The sequence below is a fragment of the Tachypleus tridentatus genome, chromosome 10, assembly GCF_004210375.1.
Source record: "Tachypleus tridentatus isolate NWPU-2018 chromosome 10, ASM421037v1, whole genome shotgun sequence".
Lineage (NCBI taxonomy): Eukaryota > Metazoa > Arthropoda > Merostomata > Xiphosura > Limulidae > Tachypleus > Tachypleus tridentatus.
Window position 1 is genome coordinate 74,500,246 of NC_134834.1, and position 13,170 is coordinate 74,513,415.

Consider the following 13,170-nt stretch of genomic DNA (forward strand, 5'->3'; position numbering starts at 1 on the left):
AATAGAACTGTACAATTTATTTTCTCCAATTATTTTTTTTACTTATAAACATTCAGTTTCAGGTTTTATCAGTAATTATAACTAAATCATTGTCTGTTTTTTCCCACTGACTTCAAGATGTTTTGTTTGCTTTGTCAACAAATTTTATATATCAAATATATCATTTTATTTACTCTTCTCATGGTAGTAAGTTTCTCCAGGAAATGTAATATCACAAATATTGAATAATTAAAGGTATTTTGTAGCATTGGTGCATTTCAGTAAGCTTTCTGTAAGATTTATAATGATAAATAGTTATTGCTTTAAGTTAGTTTCTGATGTGTTAGGGTCATACCAGTGATTTTTTGAGTGGTGTGTTTGCAACAGTAGGTTGATGCCAGTTAACTAACATGTAATAATATATGCATGCAGTTTTAATGTACGATGTGTTGTTTGTAAGATGTGTAAAATTATACGATCTTGTTTGTTTTTTTGAGGGGTGGTGCAGAATTTATAACTTTACCAAGGTGCCATCAACTGTCAGTATGGCTTCTATAACAGGAAGAGTTAGAACAGCTTCAAACTTGATTGGTTCTAGTATTTCTGGTATAATCAACTTTGCATTTTTGTGGAAGAATAATGATTTAATTATGCAAAATAAACAAGGTACACTTCCAATACATATTTAAACATGTACATATGCTACAATAATGAGAAAGAACATGCATCTTAGAGTATTGTACATAGATCTTAAACTGAGATAGAATAAATTAAAATGTAAAACTGTGTCTTGTTCAGGAGGGGGGAGAATGTTGTGTGTATGTTTCTTAAATTGGTTTTGTTTACATAAATTATTTCAGAAAAAAAAATTTTAATCTACTGTATTTTTGTTTTCAAGGTTGTCTCACACTGTGTTATCAACAGGAAGTAATGGAACAATCATAGATATATTTTTATACAGGTAATATTGTTAACTTGACATGAAATTTTACCTTGTTTCCATAGGTGGAGATGACAGAAGGGTTTTACTATGGAATGTGGAAAGAACAATGACAGGAAAGAACAAACCTGAAGCTATGAAAGCAGAACACAACAGTAACATATTCTGCTTGTGTTTTGATATAAAGCACACTAAACTTTTTTCTGCAGGTAGGTGCATCTGTAAGAGGAAATGGGCTCATGCTATAAATATTTAACTCAATTCAAAAAGTTTGAGTGTTGAAAATGTTTAAGTCCAAATGTAATACATGTCCCCTTCCTTGTATCTACTTTAATAGTTTCAAGTACTTGCTTTAGATATGATGCACGTAATTGTTAAACTTTGAACCAACATGTATGAAAAAATGATTGATGAAATTTAAAAAATACTTCCTCGTGGAAAGAAAAAATAGATGTTTAATGGTGACGTATATTGAATAATGTGGAAAAATATTGATAAAATGATTTTGTTTTTCAGTATAATATATATCCTAGAATTTAACAGTATGCATTTTTAACACAGATTTGAATATTTTATCTATTTCTTTTTAGCTGGCATACACCCTCACAAATGAACAGTTTTAATATACAGGCATTCATGCAGTATTGTGGTTCTTGAAAGATATTTTCTGTCTTTAATTAGAAGCCAAACTTATTATATTTTAAGGTTTAAAACAGAATGTTGTTGCTTTACAGTAAATCCACTAAAGTACAGAAATATATAATTTGTCTGTCTTGGGCCTGTTGAGGCCCTCAAATTTCATCTCTTTGCTGTGAAACCAGAAAACAAATTCTACAAACCATTATTTCACTATGTCACTCACTTAACTCACTCCTTGAGTATCTTAAATCACAGTTTTGTATCTTATTAAGTTTATAAACACTGCAGGAAGAAAGCATACTAGTTTTTGTTTGTTATCTGCTATATATAAAGCAAAGGGTGTCCAGGAAAAAAATCATGGTTGTTTATCATACCTGTTTTTATTTGTTTCCACAAACTTGTTACATTGATGTAGGATGGATTAAGGAAGGTTTTATGGGGAAGTGGGCATCTAATTTTGGAAAAAAAATAATAGATCAGCATAACTTGATAGGGTGATACAGAATAACATGAGTGAGGTTATAAGGGGGATTGGACCACCATCTAACTTCTTATTTATAGAATTCTTGAAAACTATGTCTTTCTTTTCAGTATTAGTACCTCATGTATATTTATGGCATTTTTAATGTTTATTATGTTAAAAAAAACAAAAGTACAATTTCATTTCCTTTATTACAAATTAGTTTTTATTTCATCCTTCCATTGGATGGGTACTCCAACTAGTCAGTGATATGTTAAAAAAAAAAAAAAAGCTAGTGCTTTCAACGTCTTTAAAATCTAACTCATGAGTCTTACGGAAATTCTTTGTGTTCAGTTTCCAAAACCTCAAAATTTTTAATATATTTAAAATGTTAACATTGGTGCATAAAAATATGAATTGCATTTTGAGTCATTACAATTCACTTGTGATTATTGCAAGAGTGAATTGCAACCATTGCCAGTCGATCTCTGCCAGTGGTATTGCAAAACATCACATATTTATTCGGTTGTTGTCATAACTCTGAGAAACACATTATTTGTTTTCAACACTTTGTAGATGATTTGTGTGCAACACTACTTTTGAACATATTTCGAAGTGAACCACAACTTGAACAACTAAATGCTCTTTATCATCGATTTGTGAGGTCTTTAATGCTCTTAACAAAGAAAAAAATTGAATCAACTGCCCTAAGTAACAGGTGACTAATGGAACATGTTGAAATGTATATTTTGTTCAATCAAATAGGTCCTATTATTTAAGATTTGAATGAACAGTTCATTAATTATAGTTTTCAATAATTATGCACGAACTGTTTATTTTGGTTTGGAGCAACTGTACAAGAACCTTAGAAATTGCTCAATGGTCCTAGAAATGTTCTGTATTTTTGTTCAACCAGAAGTGTGAGAACCATATAAAATATAAATGACACAGATTCAGTGTTCAATAGTGTGTACAATTCTTGGTTAATTCCAAGAACAAAATGTCTAGAGATTCAAATAGAGAATGAATGATTATGTTTATATCACAAAATGTACTTGTGCACTTTTAATTTCATTTTGGGCTGTGCATTACTATTTTATATACATGTATGTCATCAACAATGGTATGTTTTATCTTTCAATTTTAGGTAAGTTTGTTTCCACTAAATAAATATCTGAAACTGTGTTGAATTGTTTTTTGTTTTCAGGAAATGATGAGCAAGTGGTTGTGCATGATCCACATACGTAAGTAAATATTTTGCTGGTTTTATCATTAAGGTATATTGTACATTTTTAAACACTCATCTACATCTATTTATTACCAGCTCCTCAATGCAGAAAGCTAAATACTTTTGCCTGTCATAGCTTTCAGATATTGTGTTTAAAATAGCCATTACAGTTTAACCTTTAAAACTATTTTTACATCAAACTTTGTTTTATTTCTAGCATCATTCTTAGCACTTAAGTACATAGTTGATAGAATTTGTACATTGTGCAATATTTAATATAAAGCATACAATGCTGTTGTCATGTCTTGGAGTTGTGGCCATTGTAGCAAGTTCATGTAAGATATGATATGTTACATTTTAGTGATTTAATTTTGCTTATTTAAAATGCTCTCATACTATAGGGATATAAAAATATGCACTCACTGGTCTTAATAGAATATTGTTGTCTTTCCTTTAGCATTATCTTACCAATTAGTCTAAACTAAAGAAATGGTTTTAAAAAGAGATCTATCAAGATGTTGATAATTAAGTTAAGTGTTGATAAAAATTTACCAGAAGAAACAAATAAAATTTAGTAATGTAAAAATACATAAATATGTATATTTTTACACAGTTCATTTTTCATACTGTTTTTGTGATGACTTCACATCTGCTGTAGATTGGTTTTTTTCCTTAACTGTTTGAGGTTCTTTTTTTTTTTTACATACTTCTGACCAATCAGTTATCAGAAGGTAAATACAGTAAATGTACGATTATTTTGTTGAAAGTGGTGATAATGTGTATGTAAATACTAATTTCTCTAAAGTTATTTTTAACTGATATTTTATCTAGACAGTTAGAATGAAATGCAATCATTTTTTTTTATAACAATCTTGAAAAATTTAATACATATGTTGTGAAAGCAGGGAATACAGATGTAACTAATAGTTTTCTATCTATATTATAGATGCTGTTATTTGAGTTTGTTAATCAAATCTGAATTATTGCTTATTATTAATCTTTCTTGGCAGGGGTACAGCTTTAGATATTTTCTCCCATGAAGATGCAGTTTATGGGATCTCAGTAGAACCAACAAATGATTGTGTTTTTGCAACTGCTTGTAATGATGGTCGTATCCTCATATGGGATTCTAGGGAACCTAGCTCTTCAGGTATTTATGGTTAACTGAGAGTGACTAGAAGGAATTATTAATGGCATCTAGGCTTATTTTGTATGTCAGTGTAGTGTCCATGAATGTCTTTTTTAAAAGATTTGGGAGAGTTAATGGCTTAAAATGCATATTTTGATAAAACACAAAACATTGGAATGCTTTTGATAAGTTATGAGATTCAATATATATCACAAGTATGAAAACTTACGTAAAGAGTTTTCACATATAGATCTGTTAATCGGAGTATCTGAATAAATTTTTAATGAAAAAATTAGAATTTTAGCAATATGTGTCAATGTAGGAGATGGTTATATAATATGCCTTTTTTTTTTCATTTGAGTGGTTATATATTCCTGGAAATGATTGCTTCTTGAAAGGGGTTGGTCTCTTAAAATTATAATGCCGAACTTTGGAATATTATTTATTTTTTTTATGCAAGTTTTTGGCCTAAACATGGTTTCCACCAAAATAATATATTTTGACAGTAAGATAATATTTGAAAGGAAATGAAAAACAATTTTAAGAAATGAGTTATCTTCATATTATAGTTAGTAAGACAGTATTTGTTTCAGTATTCTGTTTTTGTGAAGGTCAATATTCTATGAAGTGAACAATAATTATTTTTATCTGAATTATACACATGATGTTTCTTTGTTTAGGATGATACTGAATAGGTTTGTTTATTTCCATGTGATTGTCTTTTATTTGTTAGATCCATTTATGGTTGCTGGTTATATGTCAGCTTTCCATGCTGTGATGTATAATCCAGTGGAACCAAGATTACTTGCTACTGCTAACTCCAAAGAAGGCGTTGGTTTATGGGATGTCAGAAAACCTCGAGTGTAAGACTGTTTTAGTCTTTTTACATGAGTTGAGAATCTTTTATGACATTTAATCCGCTATTTATTTATTTTCATTTTTATTTTAGTTGCTTCTTTTTGTATAACTGCAGTCTTTTTTTTCTGTAATGTATATACTATGTTCTTTTATCTGATTCACTTTCTATGATACCCATTTTTTTGTATTTGATATTCACCTTTTTCTAGTTAAATAACCTTTTACAGAGCTGCAGTGTAAAGTTGTTTTTCTGCATCAGTTTTCTTTGATATTTAGTATTTTTATATAATACTCTCACTTATGATGTAGTCTTTTCTTGAGTCAAGTTTCCATGATATTAAGTATTAAGTAATCTAAAATGGTACATACACAGTATATACATACAATAAAAGATGTACAGTGTTGAAGTAATTACACAAATAATTTTGTACATATACATTGATTCAGGTAAATTGTGGAAGACAAAAAATTTAAAAAAAACCTCCATTAATAACATCATGAGATCATCCCTAAATAGAGACTCAGTCTTAGACATTAGCAGTTTTTGAGTACCATTGGTCAAATAATCACTTGTTTCTCCATTAACCTTACATGAACTTCCAACCAATCATGTCATGTCTATTTCAATCCTACAGATAACATTTAACAGTGAGAATAGTGGGACAAGGGGGGACAAATATAAATTGTGGTAGGTTAGGAGTCATCTTTGGTTAACCAGTACTTAATTGGTTCAGTACAACATACATGAGTTCCTCTACACATTTGTATAAGTTAAGTATTTGCTTTATAATTTTTGATACGGCATGTGTATCTTTGGTAGACGTTTAGTGAAGTTTACAAGTTTTTTGTAGACAAAAAATCAGATTTTATTAATGAAATATTTTGGGTAAAGATGTGCTTTAATTCAAACACTATTCTTCATTCCAAAAATCTCATATAATATTTGCATAGTCTCTAAAACCTCCTAATACATTTCAAATGTTTGTTTTCAGTAAGACTATATTGTATGGTATTTTCCATACCCCAACCATGTGAGGTCTGTACATTTGACCAACCCCGTAATCATCATAAAAAAAACATTAGTAAATAAATATAAATTATGTTACTTGTGCTAGAATGACTACATATTATAACACTGAAATAGAAATGTTTAGTTTAAGTAGCTTAAGTCTCATAATGCTATATAATTATTATTTTTTATCATATTGATCTTCCAGTCATGCCCAGCTAACATTACATAACTTGCATTCGTACAGTGCATATGAACTTGTGTATTCAGTAATATAAAACTGACCCTTAGTTTCCCTGTCTTGGCTGGCACAGTATGGCCAGGTGGTTAAGGCACTCAACTCGTAATCTGAGGGTTGCGAGTTCACATCCCTGTCCCATCAAATATGCTTGCTCTTTCAGCCATGGGAGCTTTATAACGTGACAGTCAATCCCACTATTCATTGGTAAAAGAGTAGCCCAGGAGTTGGTGGTGGGTAGTAATGACTAACTGTCTTCTCTCTAGTTTTACATCTCAAAATTATGGATGGCTAGTTCAGATAGCCCTCGTGTAGGTTTGTGCAAAATTCAAAACAAACCAAACCCTGTCTTGGCTGTGTTTTAGTGGACTAGTACTTTGTAATATACAGTCACATTTCAATTGTTATACATTATATTATTACTATTTAGAAATAAATTAGTACACATTTTTTCTTATATTATAGAACAATAAATACAGATCTAAAGCAAACAATTATTTCTTCCAGCAACAACCTTTGAATTTGGTTGCTGATGGATATAGTTTAAGCCTTTTAAAATTTCACACATGGAGGATAACAAATAAAGATTTTGTTTTTTTAGGTTTTATATATACAGTTAAATATCCAAAAAATCATAAATAATATACTGATATCATAGAATTCCACTATAATTTATTAAGCTTAGTAACTAAGATGTATTTAGGTTTAAAGTGATATGAAACTTCAAACAGACTAAAGACACAACCTCCATTCTTGAAATCTTGGTTGAAAATAACGTGGTAGCTTTTTCACAGAATAAAATAGCTGAAAAATCATTGTGGACATTCTAAGCTGTGAATCGGGTATTCACATTTTACCTTTTGTATTAAGAGTATATAAGTGACGGTTTCTAAAAATGGAAAGAGGTGAATGGAGCCACTGTTTGATTCAGTACATAGTCATATATCAGCAAAAATAAAGTTCTTATGTTATTTTCTAGCTTTTCAGTATTGGTAATTTGAGTTCCTAATTTGTTTGAAATTATAGACTTAGTATTTTGACATCACAAACATCCAATTTTAAACAGTGCTGCATTCAACATACCACATAACTTTCTAAAATCTGTCTTTAGGTGTGTTCTTTTAAATTAAGAAATTGTCTCATATATAATATTAAAGTTTGAAGTTTTATTTACAACTTGATTCCAGAATCATTGACATAAGTTCATAAAATAGTAGTTTAATAAAATTTTGAATGCAAGTCAAGAAACACGATGACACGTACTTTGATTCATGACCCATTTTGAGAAAGGTTAAGACAGTTTTATTTTTCTAACAGGGTGGTTAACTTTTGGAACGGGTTGCCTTCAGATGTTGCAAGTGAATTTAAGAAAAAGCTTGATAAATATATGTATGATATGTATATGCAAGATTTAAAAAAAAAATTAATTATTAATAGTTTTTGTTTAGTTTTGAGGCTGGAACAGTTGAGGTGAACCAATAGCTCCCATGTTGTCCCAAAACTTTACATTATATAAACTCAGACTAAGCTGACTGGAGGGTGAAAGATGGAATACTTTTGAAATGTCATCTTTTCTACTAGAGCTACTTTCTAGGTTAATGCTTCAAGATTTTCTCCACAAGTTTTACTCTGAGCTAAGCAGTTGCTACCCATTTTCCCTTGTTTATTCATAATTTCCTCAATTCTCTATAATCTGTCAATTAAAACGTTTTCAGTGTTAAGCATCAACAATTGCTTATAAGCATTATTTCACTTAAAAAATTATGCTTAATCAAGCTAACAACTTTTCTTTATTCCAGAATTAAGTTGCTAGTAAAAAAGTATACAGAATTTTACATTAGATGACTAAGTAAAACATACAACTTACATGGAAATACAAGGTTCAAGATAAATAGTTAGGCCCAAGCTCTAAATGACTGTCATTAAATTAAAATTATTATATAATAAGAGTTTGCAAAATTACAAGTGTATATCTGAACACCTTTATGCCATTTTAGGTCCATATTTTTAACCTACTAAATTCTGTTTAATGAAATCACAAGAAAACTGTAAAATGAAATATTCATAGCTAAATTGAGTGGTATAATTATGATTATTTTTTATTACTGACTATTTAGGAGAATGTTAGATACTGTAACTTTTCCAAGTGTGTATTTCAAGAAATATTCATATAATATATAGTTGTGCTATTTTTCAGTGTCCTATTACAGTATGGTGGTAAACTGTGTGCACAGGGTGCAATGAGTGTTCGTTTCAATAGTTCTGGTTCTCAGCTGATTGCCTTGCGTCGTCGTCTTCCTCCTGTTCTGTATAATGTTCACTCCTCCTATCCTGTTGCTGAGTTTGATCATCCAGGGTACTATAACTCTTGCACAATGAAGAGTTGTAGCTTTGGTGGAGATAGTGATCAGGTGGGCTTCCATTATGTAAAAATTCCTTTAGTATTAACTATGGAGTCATTAATTATTTTTTGTTCCAATGTCCAACAGTATGTTGTACATTTATTTAGTATCCAGCTCACATGTGTTTTTTTATCCAAGTGAATTTTCTCAGCTGTTTCATGCTACTTGTTCACCCATACTTCATAAAACATGCAATTCTGTAGTTAAGTCTGTACATAAACTGATATGTACTATATGACCATAAGTTTTTATACGTTGAACACATTCTCACTGAAATACATTTTTATTGTTTAAAAAAGTATGTTATAGGTATTATGTTGATTTTGCAATAAAAAAGAAATTCTGATTTGGTGTTTTAAAAATTTGTTTTATTAGCCATTGTAATAACAAATGTGTGAAAACGGTATGGTTATTATTATTCAGTTTTTACATATTATTAAACAAGAACTTCAACTTTCATTGTATGTGTATTTCAAAATACTAATTTTAATTTTCTGAGCAATGATATTAATCTTTTCCTTTATCTACTCATTAATTCACTTGAACTGTGTATGTGACAAAATACCATTTTTCCAGTTCCTACGTAGATTACGTAAGTACTGATTGCTCAAGAAAAAAGAATTATTTTACAAAAAAATTACAGGAAATTGTGTTTGAGTTAAGGCATTAAGCCTTTTTTGTTGTTTGTTTTAATATTTTAATATCTTGTTTTTTAAGTGCTATGAACTATAGAGTAAAAAAACGTGAAAAAGATATTGTAGCTAAGAAAAATGTTAGTTTCCCAAACTTTTCAAACCAAGGGTAAGAGCAAAGTAACTTTCATATTGTAATTATTGATTTCTTACAGTATGTTCTCTCTGGGTCTGATGACTTCAGATTATATGTATGGAAAGTACCTGATAGCACAGGTCATAACAAAAGTAAGGTCTTTAAATTCTCTTGTGTGTAAGATACCCATGTAGTATAATTGTGAATACACAATAACAGGATAAACACAAGAATGATTTCTGTGTTGCATGTATGAACAATGCTAAAATATAACTTTGTATTTAAAATTTTTTTATGGTGAAGTAATAATTAAAAGAATCAAGAGTTTGGACTTGTACTTTACAAGTGTTTCATGGTGCAAAGAAGTCATACAAAATTAGGAAATATTGTGTTCAAACATTTACGTTTTGAATCATATGGTGCTATATTATTTAACATGTGACAGTTATATTTAATGTAATAATTCATCCGTAATTGTATAAGTATTGTTAATCTTCATTATTAAATTTACAAAATAGAACCATATAATTTTTCAGTTAATTCTGCCAAATGTTTTCCTTTAGCAAAACAATTCTACTTTTTTTTATAGTAGCAAGCACTGTTTGTGCTAGAAACATGGCAACTTAATAGAAATACAATACTAATGAAACCTCTTTAATCCTAGATGTGTTAATAATGTTTAATTTTTATTGTTATTAAGAGAGGAAAGAGAAAATATCCGTGCCTTATATATGAGGATATGTGTTTGTTTCTGAGCATTTGTTGCATTTTTCTCATTTTAAACCTGTATTCTGTTTATTAACTGAACAGACATAGCTGGTTTGTTGGAACAAGCGTAATGTTGTTTGTAGATACATAAATGGATAATATACGAGATAATGGAGAAAAACAGATCAATATTTATTGGAAATATGTATCATTCTGCTTTAGGTCTGTGGAATAATAAGGCTCATATGGTACTTCGAGGTCACAGGTCAATTGTAAACCAGGTACGCTACAACACCATGAGGTCACTGGTAGTATCATCTGGAGTTGAGAAAGTAATCAAGGTAATTTAACCATAAAGTTGGTTACTTGGGAAATTGTGAGAATGTTTTTTAGTAATCAGTAGTAGGAAGATAATTCAAAAAGTATGTTTTGTTTAATAAGGCAGTTGAAAGTAAGAAAAGAACAACGTTTTTAATTTAGTAATCAGTAGTAAAAAGATATTTCAAAAAATATGTTTTGTTTTATAAGGCAGTTAAAACTAAAAAAAGAACAACGTTTTTAATTTAGTAATCAGTAGTAAAAAGATATTTCAAAAAATATGTTTTGTTTTATAAGGCAGTTGAAACTAAGAAAAGAACAAGTTTAAATCATTTAGTTACAAAAACCCTTTCACTATGGGCTCAATGTAATATACATGAGTTCATCTACACATTTTATCATGTTAAGTATTTGCTCCATAACTTTTGATATAGCACATGTATATTCACAACATTTGATAGACTTTTAGTAGAGATTACAAGTTTTTTGTATTCAGAAGATCAGATTTTTTAATGAAAATATTTTAATAAAGATGTGTCTGTGAAAATATTTTAATAAAGATGTGTTTGTGAAAATATTTTACTAAAGATGTGTTTGTGAAAATATTGAGTCCGTTTTTTTACTAGTCCAAATGCAAAGTGATTTCATGCTATGATTAAAAAACTGTTCTCTGTCTCATAAATCTCAAATATTTGCATATTCTATAAAAATCTCATAAATACATTTCAGATGTTTGTTTTCAGTAAGACTTTATATTGTATGTTATTTTCTATACCTCAACTATGTGAGGTCTGTCATGTGATCAACCTTTTAACCATCATTAAAGAAAAATAAATATAAGTTATGCTTTTTTGTACTAGAATGACTACTTATTATAACATTAAAATAGAAATGTTTAGTCTAATTAGCTTAAGTCTCATGATGCTATATATTATTATTATTATATTAATCTTCCATTCATGCCTAGCTAACATCACATAACTTGCATTGACGAGATGCATGTGCACTCTTGTTACGTTTCCAGTAATATAAAACTGACCTTTAGTATTCCCTGTTTTGGCTGTGTTTTAGTGGACTAGTATTTTGTAGTATACACATTATATACACTGCTGGCCAAAATCTTAAGGTTAATGAACGTAAAGAAAAAATATGCATTTTGCATTGTTAGACTTAACCACTTATTTGAGTAGAGCTTCAAAAGATGAAAATAACAAAAGGGAAAATAAAGATAAACTTTTTTAGCATTTAATAGGGAAAATGAACACTGTGAAATTAGCCTAAATACTAGCTGGTCAAAAGTTTAAGACCATACCAAAAAGAAGTCCTAAACAGGGTAGGAAATGCATGGGTGTCATTGCAAATAACTGCAAACATTCGCTTTGGCATGGTCGATATAAGCATTTGCAGAAGGCTGGCTGGAATGTTATTCTAAGTGGTGATGATGGCTTCATGAAGATCATGCACTGTTTGGAATTGACATCCATTTCTATAGACTTCCCTTGCCATCCACCCCCAAACATTTTTAATGGGGTCTAGTTTGGGCAAACATGTTGGAAGATCCAGTCATTTTCACATGAGCGAGGGCCTTCAGTCAATAAGGATGCTCTCTCGAACATGCCAATGTAGCCAGCTACTGTTTGACACCCCTGTATAACCTAAAGCTCTCAGCGATGTCGAGAAACCCACTTGTTGAGAAATATATATGCAAAAACGGCTCATTTGGGTTGAGAAAATATTTTACATAGAAGAGCGAACAACGTTTCGACCTTCTTCGGTCATCGTCAGGTTCACAAAGAAAGAGGTAACTGATCGGAAGCTGACCACATGTTTGAAAGGGGTTGTGTAACTGAGTGTCGGAATGTAGAGGGCGGTGTTAGATGTTTGAATATATAATTTTATAATATATTCAATTATATAATTTTACTAAGCCCAATCTCACCAGCGATAGCACATTGAGAGAGACTTTGCTTTTGAGGCTCGACAATTCTGCCACGTTGAAACTCTGTCAGTTTTTTAGCCTTTGCCGTGTTTTTACCCAATGTAATACAAGAGATGTCAGTGGGAGATGTTGACAATGCAGAGGCTTAAACACAAATGACTAAATTTTGTTACATGTTTACCGATTAACGCTTCATTTCAGTATGGTCTTAAACTTTTGACCAGCTAGTGTTTAAACTGATTTCAATGTGTTCACATTTTCCCTAGTAAATGCTAAAAAAGTTTTTATTTTATTTTCCTTTTTCTTATTTTCATCTTTTGAAGCTCTACCCAAATAAGTGGTCGAGTCTAAGAATGTAAAATGCATATTTTTTCTTTATATTCATTGGTTTTAAGATTTTGGCCAGCACTGTATACAAAAAATAAGTATATAAATAATTTATATCTAAAATAGAGTATTATTATTTAAAAATAAATTATTTAACTTGTTTTTCTTAAGGTATAGAACAATAAATACAGAAATAAATCAAACGATTATCTTTTCTAACAACAACCT

The 13,170-nt window shown here is 29.9% G+C and overlaps 1 protein-coding gene across 1 annotated transcript in view; it reads left to right on the forward strand.

The window, feature by feature from the left end:
* The window catches only part of LOC143229592 (DDB1- and CUL4-associated factor 5-like), a 36,529-nt gene that overhangs the window by 14,714 nt on the left and 8,645 nt on the right, over positions 1 to 13,170 (forward strand). Inside the window, exons 2-8 of the mRNA XM_076462152.1 lie at positions 985 to 1,128; positions 3,226 to 3,262; positions 4,257 to 4,396; positions 5,109 to 5,238; positions 8,678 to 8,891; positions 9,730 to 9,802; positions 10,581 to 10,699. Coding sequence (XP_076318267.1) covers positions 985 to 1,128; positions 3,226 to 3,262; positions 4,257 to 4,396; positions 5,109 to 5,238; positions 8,678 to 8,891; positions 9,730 to 9,802; positions 10,581 to 10,699 — 857 coding nt within the window. The remainder of the gene's footprint in view (positions 1 to 984; positions 1,129 to 3,225; positions 3,263 to 4,256; positions 4,397 to 5,108; positions 5,239 to 8,677; positions 8,892 to 9,729; positions 9,803 to 10,580; positions 10,700 to 13,170) is intronic.